General features: G+C 38.2%; 3 protein-coding genes across 8 annotated transcripts in view; 2 read left to right on the top strand and 1 right to left on the bottom strand.

The window, feature by feature from the left end:
- Positions 1-123: 123 nt before the first annotated feature.
- Pex14 (peroxisomal biogenesis factor 14) lies at positions 124-2,422 on the bottom strand. 3 transcript variants are annotated; one of them, XM_076324190.1, is made up of 5 exons: positions 2,237-2,422; positions 1,907-1,980; positions 1,413-1,736; positions 1,095-1,330; positions 124-593 (listed from the first exon to the last, which is right to left on the bottom strand). In XM_076324190.1, exons 2-5 carry the CDS (start codon positions 1,961-1,963, stop codon positions 425-427), a joined length of 786 nt encoding a protein of 261 aa, XP_076180305.1. In that variant the 5' UTR covers positions 1,964-1,980; positions 2,237-2,422; the 3' UTR covers positions 124-424. The 3 variants fall into 3 exon arrangements, with proteins under 3 accessions (XP_076180305.1, XP_076180304.1, XP_076180303.1); XM_076324189.1 differs by having other exon boundaries at positions 1,907-2,127; positions 2,237-2,420; XM_076324188.1 differs by lacking the exon at positions 2,237-2,422 and having other exon boundaries at positions 1,907-2,230.
- Positions 2,423-2,611: 189 nt separating this feature from the next.
- On the top strand, positions 2,612-5,656 carry Ap-2mu (adaptor protein complex 2, mu subunit). Its single transcript, XM_076324335.1, has 5 exons — positions 2,612-2,750; positions 3,386-3,766; positions 3,853-4,103; positions 4,184-4,440; positions 4,529-5,656. Exons 2-5 carry the CDS (start codon positions 3,427-3,429, stop codon positions 5,007-5,009), a joined length of 1,329 nt encoding a protein of 442 aa, XP_076180450.1. The 5' UTR covers positions 2,612-2,750; positions 3,386-3,426; the 3' UTR covers positions 5,010-5,656.
- Positions 5,657-6,422: 766 nt separating this feature from the next.
- Positions 6,423-18,851, top strand: part of Camta (Calmodulin-binding transcription activator) — a 73,082-nt gene continuing 60,653 nt past the window's right edge. For 3 of the 4 annotated variants that reach the window (XM_076323743.1, XM_076323742.1, XM_076323744.1), the window contains exon 1: positions 6,424-6,695. The gene's annotated coding sequence lies outside the window, so the exon portion shown is untranslated. Of the gene's footprint in view, positions 6,696-18,851 lie in introns of all 4 variants that reach the window. The other variant, XM_076323745.1, reaches the window with a different exon arrangement.

Here is an 18,851-nt window from a genome sequence, read left to right as displayed (position 1 = left end):
ATAATGATTGAAGAATATAAGAGGCTTTTAAAGCAGAGGTGGATGGAACATTGATGCTAGAAACTGAAGAGGAAAATTTGCTAGTTTTTCTAGGAATTTGTTAAAAAGATTAAGTAATAACCATCACATTTACAAGAATTATTATTATTTAAAAAACGATGTATTGCATATATCCTTTTGTTCCACAGTGTTAAATACCCTTTGTAGAAATAATAAAGATCCCAATTTGACTTTAGAATACAGAATTAAAATAATATTTAATTGGACAAAATTGAACATAACATCAGTAACACTCGATTTTCAATATATATTATATGTGATTCGGGATCATCTTTTTCGTTTATATTTGGATATACATCACTGAATATCCATCATATCGAAGACTGTTAATGATGGAAGTGAATGTTTATGAAATATGTTAATTTTACTCCTTGGGTGGATCTTCACGGATCATTTCCAAAGAACTATCTGAATTATTAGCGCTAGTTCCACTTCCAGCATCATCTTCTCCTTCACTCGGTTTTTCCTGATTTGTACCTGTATCATCTAACTGCCATGACGGTATAGATGCTGGTGCACTTGGAAATTGCTTTCTGTTTGAAAGTAAAATTTTGGTAACTGATAATAAATTTGTAAATTATACGGAGTCTTATGTACAAATTTTACACTATGACTCTATCTCATTTTATAATATCCTAATTATAAAATAATGTAAAATACTGAATGTAGGATCTTTGTTTTTTTCACAGATTTTATAATCAACGAAAACTAAACTGATGTATTTTATGGTTATTTTTTTTCAAAAGATATTTACTTTTGATACTTTTAGACCAATGTGTATTCGTATGACTGAATCCTAACTATGTATGTGTTTGTATGTGTCAGTACAAAGAATGGTGATAAATTCTTGTAAAAAAAAGTATATCTTATTATAAATGTATAAATTTAAAAATGAAGTAACAAATGGTGTGTAAACAAATTTAATTAATTATTGTATAGCAATAAATGTTATTATGAAAATATTGATGATGTAGTGCAATCCTAATAGTATTTTAATTCATGATCACATTAAGACACAGTTACATATATTATACCTTGATAAAAGTAAGGATTTAAGACTAGCTAAATCTTGTTTCAGTTCTTGTACCAACTGAGGTACCATTGGGTTAACGGAATGATTTTCTGCTAGTTTTTGTACATTATCTTCTACTTTTAACATTGACTGTTTTACTTCTTTCATAGTATTTTGAATAGTTTTATCTAATTCAGAAACTGAATCTGCCATGTTATCTTCTTTTTTCCGGCCAAATAAGAATGGTTCAATAAATTTCTGTAATGCAATTAAAGACAATTTAGTTCGTATATTATAGACTTAAAACATAAGGCACATAGCATTTATTTATTAATAATACCTTATAAAACCAATAAACACAATATATTGTAGCTCCAATTAAAGCAGTGGCATTAAAGAATTCTTTGATTTTTTGAAAATAAGATATCTGGAATGGATGCGTTTGGAAGTATGGATAAACTTGACCTGGTGAAATAGGAATTACAGTATAATCTTTTGATTTACGAACAATATTTTGATCAACTGTTATATCAACAGAAGCTAATTTAAAAGCAGTTTGCATTTCTTCCTCTGTCAAACCCTTTTTCCTAAGAAATTCTTGTTTACGTCCTATAGGACTACTTGCTACTTTAGGGTTTTGTAAAAATTCCACAGCAGTTTTTACCTTGAAGAAAACAATTTTTATTCATTTTAATACATATAGAAATTCTTATTGATTATATAACTGTTGAATATATAATTTTATTTCTATCAATATACTTAAATTTTGAGTGTATGAAAATGAATTAAATGATATTTAAATATGAATATAACCTAAAAACGATAAAAACTTACTAAATTTTCCCTTAAAGGAAGGTTATTATTATTCGTATCCTGGTCAGTCATTGCCATGATTGTAAATGTTGCCACTTTAATTAAAATCTCATATTTATGCAATATTCGATATTTTAATGTATAAATCACATTTTATAATATTAGATGCATAAGCATCCGAAGGTATTATAATGCGTAGGCGTTAATACGAACACTTCATATACAAAGCTAAATCAGGAAGACTTTTAAACATGAAAGTAGTTAATTGTTGTACTTTGTATTTTATACAAATGGAATGTGTAATCAACGCTGTATTGAAATAAGGTGAAAATCTTCAATTTTTGAACTCACCAAAAGTACATTATCATGTTATTGGACTATTAACTCAGCATTCGCATTATAAGATCAAGAAAAACCGTTTTTATTGTAAACAAAACCTTATTTTGAGAAAATAATTAAAAAATGTAATTGTTAAATCATTTTGCAAATGCGAAATATTCTTTTCAATATATTTTTATTAAATATTGATTATATAGGTAAATGTGCAACTACCGGTTTGAAATCAACACAATAACCATATTTGCCCTATAAATTTACAACCGCTGTACTTGCAGACAAAATAGTTTAAGATGGAATCTAAACTTAAAAATAACAAACTGCCATATATTTTGAAAGACAATAATATTTTTACAGATAATTTATTGCAACGGTATGTCTCTGAGACACGTAGTACAGAAAAGTGGGTGTTGCTATCGTCATTTGATAGTTTGCTCTTGTACCAGTAGGTTGGTACTGTTACCGTACATTTCGGAGGTCGATACAAATTAGTATCGCTTATTTTTATTATCCGCAATAAGAGTCATGCGTAAGTGATCTTTTATGATATCGAAATTCATATTTAAGAGTGTTTGCTTTGTAGAATTTTTTAAGAATTCTTGATAACGTCAGTATCTACAGAATAAGCAGTTCCATTGTCGATCAATAATACTAACCGTTTACAAGACATATTAGAGAACCTCAAATGTCATTTAAGAAAAGGGGCGTTATCTTATACACATATAATGAATGAGTGCGTGATGAGAAAATTTCATATTAATGTTTAGATAAATTGCTTACTTTAATCTCTCCAATGTTAATTTTTGTATTATTGAAGTGGATTTAATACAGTTTCGATCCAAGACAATTTCAATATCTAATCATCTTTTGCATTCATTGATTTTTATATTTTTTCTAATGTGTAAGGCTTGGTGTTCATTTTCATAAAAGTTTCATTTATCTTTAAAATAAATTTGATTATAGAATTTGATAGTCGTGTTTAAAGTTTGTTCCAGAATTGATTACTTCAAAAAAATTTTCAAGTATTTTAATGCAGCATATATGTAATATTTTTTACTTTGAAAACGTGTATATACACAGGTTTTGCTTACCTTTCCTTATTTTCAAAATCTTATATTTGTTTGATAACTACCAAGTATATAACTAATAAATATTTGTTTATAGGTTGGTTGTAGTCGAAACAATAAACAGTGCCCTCTGTCAAGATGATAGGGGGTTTATTTGTATATAATCACAAAGGAGAAGTACTCATCTCCAGAGTATATAGAGATGACATTGGACGGAATGCAGTCGATGCGTTTCGTGTTAATGTTATTCATGCCAGGCAGCAAGTTCGCTCGCCTGTTACCAACATTGCAAGAACATCCTTCTTCCATATAAAACGAGCTAACATCTGGTTGGCTGCTGTTACTAAACAAAATGTTAACGCAGCAATGGTATTTGAGTTCTTGTTAAAAATCATTGATGTTATGCAGTCATATTTTGGCAAAATTTCCGAGGAGAACATTAAGAACAATTTTGTATTAATTTACGAACTATTAGATGGTCAGTTTCACAATACTCTGTGGCAAGCCATAGAATACGATATTTAAAATGCAATTATGAAAAATAACTGAAATTTTTTTGTACAGAAATCTTGGACTTTGGGTATCCACAGAATTGCGACACTGGAGTACTAAAGACATTCATTACTCAACAAGGAGTGAAATCAGCGACCAAAGAAGAACAGGCTCAAATAACATCTCAAGTAACAGGTCAGATTGGATGGAGACGCGAGGGTATTAAGTATAGACGCAACGAATTATTTTTGGATGTTCTTGAATCTGTAAATCTCTTAATGAGTCCTCAAGGTCAAGTGCTTAGTGCACACGTCGCTGGAAAGGTTGTTACTCGAAAAAACAATTATTTAAAACGCTAAAGTATGCAGAGACCTAATTATAATTTGCATTGTTACTACAATAGGTTGTGATGAAATCTTATTTATCCGGAATGCCAGAATGCAAGTTTGGAATTAACGATAAAATTGTTATGGAGTCTAAGGGTATGAAAGGTGGAAGTGGTTTGGGAGGTGGGGGTGATGATCCTACCGGTGCTAGATCTGGGAAACCTGTTGTTGTTATCGATGACTGCCAATTTCATCAATGCGTTAAACTCAGTAAATTTGAGACAGAACATGCTATTAGTTTTATACCACCTGATGGCGAATTCGAGTTGATGAGGTACAAATGTTAAGAAAGAAGACATTACGAACAAAATCATCTTTAAATTATTAGATCGTTGTATATCGTTTATCAATTTTTCTTACAGATATCGCACAACTAAGGATATATCATTGCCATTCCGTGTCATTCCATTGGTGCGTGAGGTGGGCCGTACAAAAATGGAAGTAAAAGCAGTTCTAAAGTCAAACTTCAAATCATCGCTACTGGGACAAAAGATCGAAGTACGGGTACCAACGCCTTTGAATACCGCAGGAGTACAATTGATTTGTTTGAAAGGAAAGGCGAAGTACAAAGCATCCGAAAACGCGATTGTATGGAAAATCAAACGCTTGCCTGGTATAAAGGAAACTCAATTATCCGCGGAGATCGATTTACTTGAAACTGATACGAAGAAAAAGTGGACGCGTCCGCCGATATCGATGACTTTCGAAGTACCGTTCGCGCCATCTGGATTTAAAGTACGTTATTTGAAAGTATTTGAATCCAAATTAAATTATTCCGATCACGATGTTATAAAATGGGTGAGATACATAGGTCGAAGTGGACTGTACGAGACACGATGTTAATAACGTCTCCTAACACAAATTGTAAATGAGTATGCATAATTCGTTATCTCAATGCATAATTACGACTTTTTTAAAATTGTTTCTTTTGCGGCGCATATACCGAGTAATTATCTGAAATACTCGGACCAACTGGCGAGCGACTAAGAAACGAAATAATGGAGATACCAAGAGGAAAAGATCTTTTTGTGCCAATGTTTTCTGTCGTCTGATTTTTCATGCGTTATATTTCCCTGTATTGTGGGCGTTGTATTTAAGAACTTCTTTGTATTCTATCTCGAATTTTTAGTTATTATCCTATTTCTGTAAAGGTTGATATCCGTAATTTAATACCACGATTTAGATTTTAATTTCGAATGTGCAGCATTGTATTTAATCATTGTACATTATGTTGATAACATTGTTCATTTTTTTCACGAGATGAACAAAAAATATACTGCGACCTCTTTGGTATCAATATGATGAGAAAATTAGAAGTATTGTCAAAGATCGAGAATAGATGTAATATGCGCTCAATGAACTTTAGGTTATTGAAAATATTTGTTGTCAACTATAAAAAGGAATAGAGAATGTCTTGATTCAATGTAAGGAAAGAATTGTCTCTCTATGTTAAAATTCGTATGCATAATAAAGTATATATGTGATTTAAATAGTTTATCATTTCTTCAATGTCTATGCATAACGATGGTTTGGGTTAAAGACCGATTAAATTTGCAATTTATCTATGTTCAACTTTCTACGTTGGATTTAAATAAACTCGTTTTTAATAATCGTACATAATTTATTCGAATGTCAGAAATATGAAAATTAGAGAACAATTTTTCGATCAAATTTAGCCGTCGAGCACACTGAAAAACAAGTAAAAAGAAAAGAAAAACACGAATCTATTATATAAGCTCTAATAAATACAATAAGTCGCTAATAATCGCAAGTGGTTGACGCGACTTTAAACACGTACTTGAAACGAACAAGAATATTCGATATAATTGTCGTTTGGAGTAAAAAATTGTTAATTGAAATAAAACTAACACGTTGGAAGTTACGATTCGTAACATTAAATCGCAAATCATCTTAAACATTTTTGATTCGTTTCTTGGCAAAGAATAGGCGCGAATCGATGACAAAATAATTTTCGCGAGCTATTGTTTGAACGAAAGTTTCGGAGTTTTCTAATTTGCTGTTTAACCGATAGAGTACGAAGCAAATCGAACACTGTCGCAAACGATTAACGAGAAAGGGATGCCCGCCTCTAAATAGTTCTGATCCGTCGAATTAATTAAGCTTTCGCGAGTATACGAGTTAACCGGTTTGCACGAGCTCGAGAGCAGAAATTTAAATTCGAAACGGAGTTTCTCATCTATACGTATTAGCCGCCTGTCTCCTCGGTGGCAGAGCGTGATAACTTCTGCTTTGGCGCATGCGGCCCACGGCCATACCCGTGCTCGTACCTGTCATGGATTCCAAGGATCGAACGCGAGCGCAGGCACGCGTGATCGCACGATTTTATGCGTGAAAATCAACGGGTACACCGAGAGATCCGTGTACGAGGGTAATGCACGATTATGAGCCGGTGGTAAAGTGGTGATTTCACGTATATCCGAGTGTTGCCGACGCGTAAACAACCGTTCCAAGATGAACCATCTCGACACGGGTTACGACGAGCCTTCTGTCACTCGGACCACGGATATCGTGAGTATTCGCATGCGACGTACCGTTTCTCTCGACTAGATCAACGTTTATACGCTACGTACGAGATAACGCACGTCTCGTGATACGATTTACATACGCTTTTTATACTGTCCTCGCGATAAACTGTCGGTTTCGGAAAAGGAAACTGTTACCATCGAAACGACACGCTTTTTTAGCCCGATCGCTTCTCGTCTCGGCGACTATCACCGCCTCGAATTCGAAATTCTGGGATTTTTCGCGTAGTTTACAGTGTTTAGGTTATCCACGGTGGTCACGGATTCGTATACGCTACGTCCTCGAGGTCTCGTGGCGATTCTCACCGAGCAGTTTTATGGGTACCGCTATTTTTAGTGCGTACCGTAAACCCGCGGCTCTGTCGTGTTGCGGGGAATGTAACGGGAGTTTCGCTGATTTCGTTATTTACCCGACACGTGCAGCCCCTAGACGCGTCGTCGCAAAAACGTTTTCGCTCCCCGATCGTGTGCTCGCGGAATGCATTCGCGTATCCATATTGGGCATTCCGTGGGTAAACGGTATCGTTAAGAACCGAATTAAGTATTCGTACTGGACCGTGGTTTCGCATCGCGACGAGCGGTCCGACGGGATAAAAAGCGAAACAGCTCGCGAGATTGAATTGTCGTTTTTGGCGGGAAGCGGCGATAATAATAATACACGGGCGCGTACCGAAATGTCAGCGTGCAGTGTGATTCGTTCGAGCGACGAACGTCGCGTCTGGGCGAGCTCATCGTAATCAGCTGTTATCAAGAACGTTTCTATACGCGTTTCCTGCCACTTGTGGTTCCGCGGCCGCGGTCGTAACCGATCCGTGCCACATTTACGGCTTCGTTCGTGTATCGGAATTGTCACCGTTCAACCGTCGTTGCGTCGATGCTGTTTATTCTTCCCTTTTCGTTTCTATTTTTTTTCTTTCTCCTTCTACACTTTGCCACCCTGTCGCCCCGATGGTTGTTTTATCATTAATTTCATTGCTCTTATTTCGTGTAAACGATGATCGATATTCGACGGTGTCGCGACTGAAATTTGAAGTTTCAGCCCGGGAGGCTATTAAAAGACGAAACGGACACGGTTGCTTTTCTTAGGGGCGGGGGAGGAGCGGGGGAGGGGGCGGTATAGCTGGTCGATCCGTAGCAGAACTTAGAAGCCAAGTCGTAATCTTCTGTTTAAGGAAACCCCGCGTTTAACGCGTCCCATCGTGGGATCAACAGTACGTTGGGCATGCCGAATGGAAAAGCGAAAGTGTCTCGCGTACACGGTATACCACCGTGTCCACACGCATCGGGACTTTTCCGTTGTTACGAGTTTCGTATCGGTACGGGGGTTCGGTACGAGCACTGTTGTGTTCTTTTTCGATCAAATTTCTCCGTTTGGCTGCATTCCATACGACAGGGGGGGGGGGGGGGGGGTTGCTGGTGGTGGGGGAGCCCCCATGCCGTTCCCGTTGCCCGCGATTGTAATCTTATTTTAAGTCGTCCCGAGTCTCGATGACATTCGAACGAACACGATTCGTCGTTCGATATATTCGCTAAAAGGGAGCGCGCCGGAATGCCTTTGTTCGTATATTTCGCGCAATGTGAAGCCGTTCGGGCGCCTCGGTCGTAAACAAATTTTCTCATAACGTTCTAGCGGTCGGAATCCTCGAGAATCTTACCTCAGTTTCTATCCGTGGCGCGTGTACCTTTCTTTTGTTCTCGTCGTCGTTGTTGTTGCTGTTGCTTATACGTAACAATCGCAGGACGCATGGGGAAGATTTCTTGGCACCGGCGACCCAAGTAAAAGTAGGCACGGACATCTTTGGACTTGTTGAGCCCCGCGTTTAACACGGTGTCATATCTGGTACCCACGGTCGCCCGGTACGCTTAGAAATCGCGCACAATACATGGATTATACGTCGTATCCGTAACATCCGCGCGCGTACCTAACCACCTTCGGCGTATAAATTACGCCGGCTGGCCGCGTACGTGCACCGTTAAAAAGCAAATAAATATGTTCCAGTCCATTATGTATGCGCCGACTATCGAACGTGCACGGCGGTTATCCGCCGATAGAGCGGCACGTGCAACGATAATAATAGAACTGTCGGTGCATTCACACACGGGGGATACCTGTTGTGTGGTGTATTAAAGACGCAAAGTTTCATGCTCAGGCTCGCTTCAATCATCGTCGGGATTAGACCTGGTTAAATCGATAAATCCGCCAATCGAGCCGCGGTAGCTGGAAATACAGTTTCACCTTTCACGAATACCTGTGCACGGTGTATTAATAAATTTCTGTAATCTTCGCCGCTTGTATCGCTCTGCTCAAGGGTTTACACGACGGTCGGTCTACACGGCTTGAAAAATAAGGTGGTCGCACGGGAATTCTTTTCGTACACGGTATGCAATTTTATCGAACGTTTACGTACCATCCGAGAGTACACACTTCGGACCAGAGATTCGTTAAAGTTTATGGAAATAGTTTTATTCGCGTTACGGTCAATCGTCTCGGTACCACTACGTTCGGGAAAGGGTATCCAACGATCGAATCGTTTGAAATGGAAAATCTTTTTCGCGTTATGGTCTCAAGAGTGTAAATACCCAGTAAAAAATTCTCAACGTTCGAATTTCAACCGATGTATCGATAATCGAGAAATAAAAATAAAGAGATTCGTGCATTCGACGATAGCTTTACGAAAGTGGATCGTATAATTTTCTTGGTTTTTGATTTTCGATCATTTTTTCCCGCCGTGCGATTATTTTGGATTTTTAAGCGAATCTGAATTTTTCGACGAGACTTTATAGGCTTGTAGTTCGATGAACGCACGTTTAGTAGAATATAGACGTTTAATAAAATTTACATGGACGTTTACGCAAAAAAATATTTTAAAGGCTACACATCTCGGGACAAAAAATAGGCAATCTTTAGGGTCTTTTCAAACGAAACTTTTTGTAGTTATTAATACAGTCGTGCATGAACTTTTGATACGACTCCTCTAATAATACGCGAGTTAGTTGTAATGAACCCGGGACTGTATCGAAAGGGTCATCGTAATCGACGACAACGATTACGTATCGTTCGGTAATTGGAAACTGGAAAATACAAACAGATTATTATTCTATACTACTGGAACTTTTAATCGAAATAAAACGAATCGAGAAAATAGTGGTACTTGGAAGAAACAGCGATTTCTATTACAATTTTTGCATCTTGTTTTTGCCTTGGAAATAATAGTTTTTTCTACATTTAATTAATTATGGTACAAAAACTGAACGCGCACTTTAAATGTGAAATATTTCAAGTTCATTTTTGCCTTGGAAATAATTGTTTTTTCTACATTGAATTAATTATGATTCAGACAAAAACTGAACGCGTACTTTAAATATGAAAAATTTTAAGTTCATAGATTCATTCTGAGATATCGTAGTCATTTATGTATTCGTAAATTCTTCGAACGTTTACTCATTGCAAGATACACTCTTGTAAGTTTACAGTTGAAGAAAAAGCAAAAAGGGATATAAATTTACTCAAAATACGAAGTAACGTCGTTAAGGGAACCTCTTCTCTCAAATGTTCAAATCTTAGAAGCATTATCCCGAAAAGATAATGCACCGCGATTCAAAAGAATGACGACATTACAGGGCTCCGTATACGCTCCAACGCTGTACGAATGTCTTCCTCGAAACAACATTTTTCGACACGGTATGCATATTTGTCGGCGCAGTATACCAGTCTTGTATATACCTAGTTCGGTTTAATGTCCCGTAATATTGTCAGTTTTTCCAATTTCACCAGAATCTTTTCAGGACAATGCTTTGGAGACTCCCCAAGAAAATGTAAAAAAAGGACATTTTGTTTTACCTCGAAACCGGCCAGATCCCTTAATGGTTCTAAATAAATGTAAATGAACGTTCCCTGAACTTTTTCCTTGGCTGATACGAGCGTGCGTAGAAAATGGCCACGTCCTTAACATTTCCCCCGATATCAATTTTGTTGATATTCAAGGGAACTGGGTCGAGTGTTTGGATAACTGAGATTCTACCTCGCTCGAAAATCACGAGTGCCCGCGTGCATTTCTGTGTTTAAATATTTTCACGGATTTCCAGCTCGGTTAGGCTGGTTTCTCCTCTGCTTGACTAAATGCCTTACCTGGGCGATTTTTCAACCGGTCGAAGATAAATCATTCCTGCGACATTGATCCGTGTTCGTGCATCCTAAACGCTCGTTAACTGGTTTTGCGTCCAAGGTCTTCGATACAACCAGATTCCGTTCCACCTTGGAGAAAGGTGACGCTTCGGGAAAATACGCTTAAACGACTGTACGCTCGTCCTTTGAAGATAAATACTTCCAAGGAATATTTGATCACGTTGGATACAATTGTATTCGTTCCGGAGCAGAGATGAATGTTTCGAGAACGCGTATAAGGTACTTGCGACAGTGTTCGATCTTATACGAAAAATCGGAGCGCGACGTTTGCGTATAGTCGGGGGTTAGTCACGATTGCGTTCCAGGAATCGACCTTTTTTTATCTCGAGCCAAGACCCAGCCAAGGGTGAAGCTTCCGACGAGGAGAACGAATCAGATACGTCAAGAGTGACCGCGAGTCTCTTATTACAGGTACTCGTTCGGCGAGCTTCAAAGCGACGTTCACGTGAACTAAAAACATTTATAGTCTTTGTCATACTTCCACGAGAGTATTGTCAATGAATCGGCGAGATTCCCACGATGAAAATGAGACCAAACACGACCATGTTCGGAGTATTGTTTGTTACACGTTGGACGAGGTGTTATTTTGAACATTTTATTGAAAATAGTCCGAACGGGGTCGTGTTTGGGCTCGTTCTCCGCGTAAAGATCTCAGTAGTCCGTTGATAATATTTTTACAAAGATAATAATGAAAAGTTTCGAGTGAAATTCGATTCCAACATCTTATCGTTCTTCTTTGGAGTTGAAGCCGAAAAGATATAAACAACTGTGAGGAGACGATGTTTTCGTACAGTCGGGCACCACCGTATTCAGATTTACGGACGATGTCGCGAAATTGCCACACCACCGATGAAAGAAACTTGATTCGAGTAAACATTGGCAAAGAGGTCTTTGAACGAAGGGAACGGTCCGGTGGCCGGTGTAATAATTAGTCGTATGTTTTTTCTTTTTCTGGCGTTATTTGCGTCCCGCTGAGCCAGGTGTTTCAGCACAATTTTATCCTGAATTATCTTTATCGCTTGCCCGCCAACGTAGTCGTTTATATCGACCAGCGGACGCTAAGTCTCCAATAACAGTTTTTTCTCCTCCAGCCGGGTACCTCTTTACGGCGAGGTAGCCGTGCTACCGGATGTTACGGGCTAAAATCCATGACTCCACGGTGCATGAACGTTGGATCAATGATAGGGAAGCTTGCGTTGCTAATCACGTGGTGCCGAAACAAAGATAATTAGGGAGCAAGCCTCGAGTCGGAGAGAGACCCGTACGGATTTTATAGAGCGTTCGAATACGGGTTTAATTGCCGAGACTGTCGTTACAGAGTGCCGAACTGTGGTAACTTTACAGTGGAGAAAAAAAAAGAAACACAATCGATCCATTGTTGGTTCGTACAAGCGGTTTATTATGCCGTAAAATCTTCGGAACCGCTCGACTTCGGTGGAAATAAAACGTAACGACTTCTGGGATGAAACGAGTACGAAACGACGATCGAATTACGGAAACTGAACGAACAAATTATTCGGCGCGCAAATGTTACGGTGACTTACGTAAAGGAAGTCTTAGAAATCGCGTGACTCGAAGCTTGTGAAATAATATTCGATCGCAGGTACATCGAACGTGTAACTTCGCCATACGAATATTTTTTAAGCAATACACACGGAAGGAAAACAACTGGATCAATCGATGAGAAGTGAAATCAGCGGGTAACTTATAACGAGTACGGTCTCTCGTGTTGAACTTCTCGTTAAACTTTCAAAGAACTTTACACGTTTCAGTTTACCATTGTATCGTAATAACGTTAAACGATGTTATTCCACTACTTTCACGACTTTTAGTACTTTCTTCGCGCGAGTGAAGACAACAATTCGCGAATTCGGTTTCCGTACGATTCACACGTTCGTTTCGATCGTTCGCTCTTTCGTATTTCATATGTCTACGTATGTACACGTATACTTAGGAGAGATCGTTGCAATGCATTTCATCCGGAAGATGACCTCGATCGAAAGATCGAAAACATCGGCGCCCGATATAATTTATCGCAATCGCGTTTACGAACCAACGACAGGAACGAACGTTCTTCCTACGAGCGTAATACCTTCGTGTTTACGCGTGAAGTTTACATCTTGTTTTTCTTTCGATGCGACACGATATACAACGTTGCGTTCCTTTTTTTTCTTCGACTTTTCCGCAGATATGGGACACAGATAATAATATTCCTTGGATATACTCGACGAGTTCTCCGTTAGGAAAACATCGATCGAAATTATTAATGAATTTCGTAAAGTTTTCACCGACTATAGGGTAACATCGAGTCGTACGCTCGTACACCGCGTTGAATAGTGTAAATCCGTGTTCCCCTTAATGGAAGTCTTAAGCGTTGTTCCTGGAATTCATTGTTCGCGGAATTCGCTTCTCGTGGAATTCACCGTTTCACCGAGACCATCCGTCGACGTAATAATTCCATCGGAAGTCACCGTCGGGACAAAAATTGATGTATTTCTGTAGCGTCGCCCGCGCTATTAAAATAAACAAGCGATAATAGCGGTTCTCGCGACGTCGAAGGTGTTCGCGGTGATATCAACGGGGCATTGACACTAACTGTGCCGAGATTTTGATAAATCTATTCGTATCTTAACCGGTTATTCGACCGAACTCGAAACGAAAATTATATTTCGTCAAATCGAGCACACGTAACGATGAATTTCGATACAGAGAATAATAAACGAAGTAACTTTTAGTGAACGCTGAAAGAAATTATTTTTCGTTCGAATTTTCAAGATGAACGGAAAAAAAAGAAGTGTATTTGTTGGTTTTTGTAAGTAAGTATTTTTGTTGGTACGTGGAACCACTTTTTTTCATCGTTCTATTGAATTTCTAAGAAATCTAATTTCTTATCATTTCCTGCGTTATCGCGGAAGGTATGCTCGGTGTACAGTATCCTGGTTCCTTGATCGTTGGTAAAGTACTCTTTACCGGATATATAATAAACATAACGGATATATAATTTATATATTATACATAACCGGATATATAATAAAATATAACGGATATCACGCATAAACTGTTACGTTTGCTTCGTTTCGCGGCGCGTACTCTCCGCTCGGTGTTATTTGCATTAGCGTTTATTTCGCAATGGCGCGAGAACATTCGGCGCGTGTCGAACGTAAACAGTCCTCGATTGGTTTCGCGCGAGATAATAATTCGGGGAAAACGTTACGTTGTCGGGGGAAGGTTGCCTTATTTGGATCGCCGCTTAAATTGGACAACGTTGATAAATACGCTCGAAATCGGTTATAACGAGCAACGTGGGACCGACAAAATTTCCTCGTTAGAAGAGTGACTCGCTGTATCGGTGACGAGTTTAATCACAGTTATCTCCTGTGTGTGTATATATATATATATATATATATATATATTTTTTTTAATCCGTTGAACGAAGAAGCAAAGAAACGTTATATTACAATAATTACGATACACGAATTGCTTATCGGTGAAATGCAAAGCATGTACTTTTAACGATTGCTACGATAGTGCACCGGTACGTGGTCGACGACAAGGGTTAATTTGTTACGCGGTAAAATCCAATCTAGACGAGTGCGATGTAACATTAAAACCGCGATACTAGGTTTACAATCCACGAGGCAATATACAGGGGTGGTATAATTCTCGTCGTCCATCGTACAACTCGGTGACTCCATTTTGTTCGCAACTGGCGAACGTACGGATAACAAAAATTATAGCGCGTGTGAAACAGTCGGAGCTGACTTTGAAAATTCACGTGAAAAAAAAAAGAAAATTAATAAATACACGCGTTTATTTAAATACGAAACTCAATATCTCGCGCACGACGTGTTCACGGTCCGGCGCTTATAAGCGAGTATACCACTCGGAGGTGCAGAAAATCTTATCGATTTTCATAGTAATAAATATTCTACCTCCTTTTCTGAACGATGCGTATTATTATCCTGGCGATATACCTACGTTTTGCACATTTAGTAGAGCTTGCAGTTCAATCGTACGGGCGATATTGAATCAAAATTCTCCTGACCCACATGCGAGACATTGGCTGATCGCGGAGATGATATTATTGTTATTATTATTTTTATTACCCGGTCTTTTAATTTAAACCGAATAATTTATTTTCTATTGTTTCCTCTCTCTCTCAATAATTCGTATTAAAATTCACTCGAGGAAACGTTTCTTCCTTTACCGTATCGTTGAGTAAACGAGAAACGAGCGTGAACGAATACTTGGTCAATTCGTTTCACGGAAATGTTACGTTTCACGAAAACGTCGAAAGTGATCTAAACATGAACAACCTCAGTCTACCAATGCGCGTTAACGGCAATTTGTGGAAAATTGCTCGAAAAGGTTGATCCATATTCGCGTCAGGTTAAACGGAGGCAAACGGGGTCGTGGTCAATCGAGTTTTTCATTCTGCATAATCGCGACCCTTCCGCGCGATTTTCACCCCTAATGCGATCCCACGTGCCGCTTGCAATTTTCCGAACGGCCAATTAACGTAGCTGCACCCAACGCGTTTAAATGATTTCGCTCTGTAAACTCAATTACGGGATTAGAAATTCGAGGATGAATAGAATTCCTGCGTCCCCGTCGAGAAGGAAACGCTGATGAAAACGAAGTGGAAATGGAATTAACCAGGGGAGAGGATCGGGCCAGGTTTCGCGAATTCGTATGGATAAGACTCGACTTTAAAAAATATTACATTTTCACGGGACATTACATTCCCCCGTGATGCGTCAACGTAAAACGCCCGCGATATTTGGGTTTTTACTCAACCGGAATCGAGTTGTAGCTGCACGAAGGACAAGTAGAGGAGTTTGTATATTTTATATTTAAATTGTTGTGTAATATTGAGTTTGTATAATATATTATATTTTATATTTTCTCGTTCGTGCTGAATACTGTTCGTGGGAAAATTATCGTTTCGAAGAGAATATAATTATCAATCGAACTGAAAATTCGAGAGAGAGAAACTTTGATTGGATTTGAGTGTGAAATGTTTTTTATATAATTGTATCGACAAGGAACGTTACTGAAACGATAATTGATGTTTTCGATGGAATTTTTGTACGAAGTAGTTCTTAGAAAAATATACAACCCTTTTTTCTCTTCATCGACAAGTGTTCGTGTTCGGTATGCGATCGTTTTCGTCGTGAAAAGCTCGCGTATCGAAGTTAAACGATAATAAAGTCGAAGAGAAGTAAATGAAATTTTTCCGTTTGGGTAACTAATTAGCGAGCTTAATCAATATTGACCGTGTCTCGTTTCGTGCGAGTAGTTCCAGCAAGCGGTGGTCACAAGTTTGTAACAGTCCGAGGGACGAAATTTGTAACAACCGGTGGGTCATTACTGTACAGTTTCGTAGCCGTTGTTTCTCACCGAAAGGGGAACTCGCCAAAAGCAACAGATGTAAAATTACTGGAAGTATCGGTTTTCTAAAACGATTCGAAATTACAGCCTTTCGTAAGGAAAGTAAAAAGTCCGTCCATTTAATGCAAACGAACGTTTCCTCGAAGTACTGTGATTTCTATTAACTGGGCAGGGAAATTAGAAGGGCGCGAAGGAAACTCGCGAAATTTTATTTACAGCTTCCTGCAATGCACTTTATCTCGCGCGAGATTACACGCTTAACACACGTATCCGAACCGGGCAATATATTTTCGTTACTGCCCCCTTACGTGCATGATAAGATTTCAAACGTACTTGTTTCTTCCGACGTTCGGCCATTTCTTTCACTTTCCCGGATCGTTCGCGTTTTCGTATAGAATGTTTCAACAATTCGACGATCGCTCGTTTCGCTCAAAGGGGAAAAGTTTTTTTTGTCATTTAACGTTTCACAAATATTGAAATATTACCGCTTGCCGTGTTTGTCGTTAAATAAAATTAAATTAACGCTTTGACGACTGTACGTTTCACGCAAACTCTGCTGTCCGCCCCCGGGCGACTTTCGCGAGTGTTTCAATGTAATAAAAGCTTTCAACCTGTTTTTCAATTCGAAACTTTTTAATTTGGCACTTTATAAATTAAGCAAACATTAATTTTATTCGTTCACGCGACACGACCGTATCGCCGCAAACATTGGCTAGTATATACGGATACGTTGTACGCCAAATCGATTGTTTTTCGTAACCGAGGTTAAAAGTTTCGATGAAATTTAAATTATATTACGGTACGCGTGAAATCAGAAGGGTTGGACTACGAAGTTTATTTTTTCCCCGTGTTTACGAAATTTAAACGATGTTTCGTCCCCGAAACTATCGATGGTATCGAATTCTTCTCGCTCTTTTGTTTTCTTCGAGAAGGATTAACTTTTCGGGAAAATTTTCGATCAGGTCGTACAGTTTGTTTTCGCAACGTGAAAATTACAGACGCGTTCTTATTTATTCGGGTCGAAGAGTAAAAATCTCGTTGGTGAAAAATCTTGGAAAATACGATTCAATTCTTGGAAGCTTTGCTACAAAAATAAGTAATTCCTAGAGTAAATGTTTCATAATTAACGTTCGAACGAGTCGTTGAAGGTCACGGCGCGCCCCGTTTCGGGTAACATTGAATTCTCGGTGAATTTTCCGAATAATTCTCCAATTCGAAGGAAATGTAAGTACAGGGATTTTCTCGCTATCGTTCAATTATACGCAACAGTTATTCTTCAATTGCACGATTATTTCATTAGCTAAACTTCATTCCGGGGTATTACGGAGCGATCTACTTGTTCAATTGTTCGTTTCTCGGATCTGAAAATTTTACGCGTTAATGGAGGTTCTTCTGTAGGTAATAATCGAGCGATCGTTGGTTAATATTCTCCATCGGTGACTGTCGAAAATGGTTTTCATTCGGATAAGGTAGCTTCTGTTCTGTATTTTTCTCACGTTGCAATACCACGTGACGAATCGTCGCAGATGTACGCACTTTACGTACCAATGGGAAACGATTCGTTTATTTCCAACGATACGTATCGAAGAGGTATACCTATACCTCTCAGGTTGCAGACATTTGTTTATTATTTACTCTTTGGAAAGATGCGCTCGTAAATTCACAGCAAGTATATTGCCACTTTGGATGAAAGTTTCGGTCGGATAGAATTCCGACAATCGCTTGATTTATTGCTCCTATATCGAAGACTCCAGGTGAATAGAAAAACGATAATGGGGAAACGGAATGTATTCGCGTTAAAGCGTTTTATTATACGAACTTGGCAATTCCGGGTACACCAGTCGATTAAATTAATACGGGTTACGAGACCTGCCGATTTCAATTTTTTATCGCAGCCTCGAAAAAAAATACAACGCGAGAACGGTGCGCTCGGTTGACCGTAGCTCGTGGGTCAGTTACCTGAAACGAGCCATGCTGCGATTTTTAACAGTTCATTGAAATGTTAATTACGAAATGCTTACTCTAGAAATTATTTATTTTCTAAAGGAAGCTCACCGAATCGGGGCATATCGTCGTCAGGATCTTGAACCGGTTACACGCTTCCACTCAAAAGCTGCGAAATAAGAATTTGTTTATAAGTTTCAAGTTGCGAAAACGACTGTTTGGAGTGAAAGAAAATTTATTTCGAAAAGACGATCCTTCTCGAAGAGTACAAAAACGAAACGAACTGTTCTTTAATTTGGATCACAGCCCTTCTAATTTGTATTATAATATTGTACACGATATATTCGGATTTATCTATAAAGAATATATATATATATATATATATATATATATATATATATTCATTTTTGGCATCGATATTGTATCGCGGTAAAAACCTTTGTTCCATGATTTACACGTGCACATTTATCGCGAGTTCATAGCTTACAAGAAACACATCCAATCGTTTCTTCTATGCTTTCCTCGCATGTTGGCAAAAAGGAGTCATCGGTTTTTTTTCTACTTTTTGCTTTTTCCTGGTAAATTGTATTCTTTTCCGCTTTTAATCGATAAAATGCACAG

Source organism: Ptiloglossa arizonensis, chromosome 12, assembly GCF_051014685.1.
Source record: "Ptiloglossa arizonensis isolate GNS036 chromosome 12, iyPtiAriz1_principal, whole genome shotgun sequence".
Lineage (NCBI taxonomy): Eukaryota > Metazoa > Arthropoda > Insecta > Hymenoptera > Colletidae > Ptiloglossa > Ptiloglossa arizonensis.
Note: the sequence above shows the minus strand (reverse complement) of the source record. Positions and strands in the feature narration are given on the sequence as shown.

Coding starts and splice junctions, on each gene's coding strand:
- Pex14 (XM_076324190.1), bottom strand. CDS start 1,963: ATGGCAATGACTGACCAGGATACGAATAATAATAACCTTCCTTTAAGG. Junction 1,331..1,412: donor GTGTTTATTGGTTTTATAAG/GTATTATTAATA, acceptor ATTGCATTACAG/AAATTTATTGAACCATTCTT. Junction 594..1,094: donor AAATCCTTACTTTTATCAAG/GTATAATATATG, acceptor ACTTTCAAACAG/AAAGCAATTTCCAAGTGCAC.
- Ap-2mu (XM_076324335.1), top strand. CDS start 3,427: ATGATAGGGGGTTTATTTGTATATAATCACAAAGGAGAAGTACTCATC. Junction 3,767..3,852: donor AATTTACGAACTATTAGATG/GTCAGTTTCACA, acceptor TTTTTTGTACAG/AAATCTTGGACTTTGGGTAT. Junction 4,104..4,183: donor GTGCACACGTCGCTGGAAAG/GTTGTTACTCGA, acceptor TTACTACAATAG/GTTGTGATGAAATCTTATTT.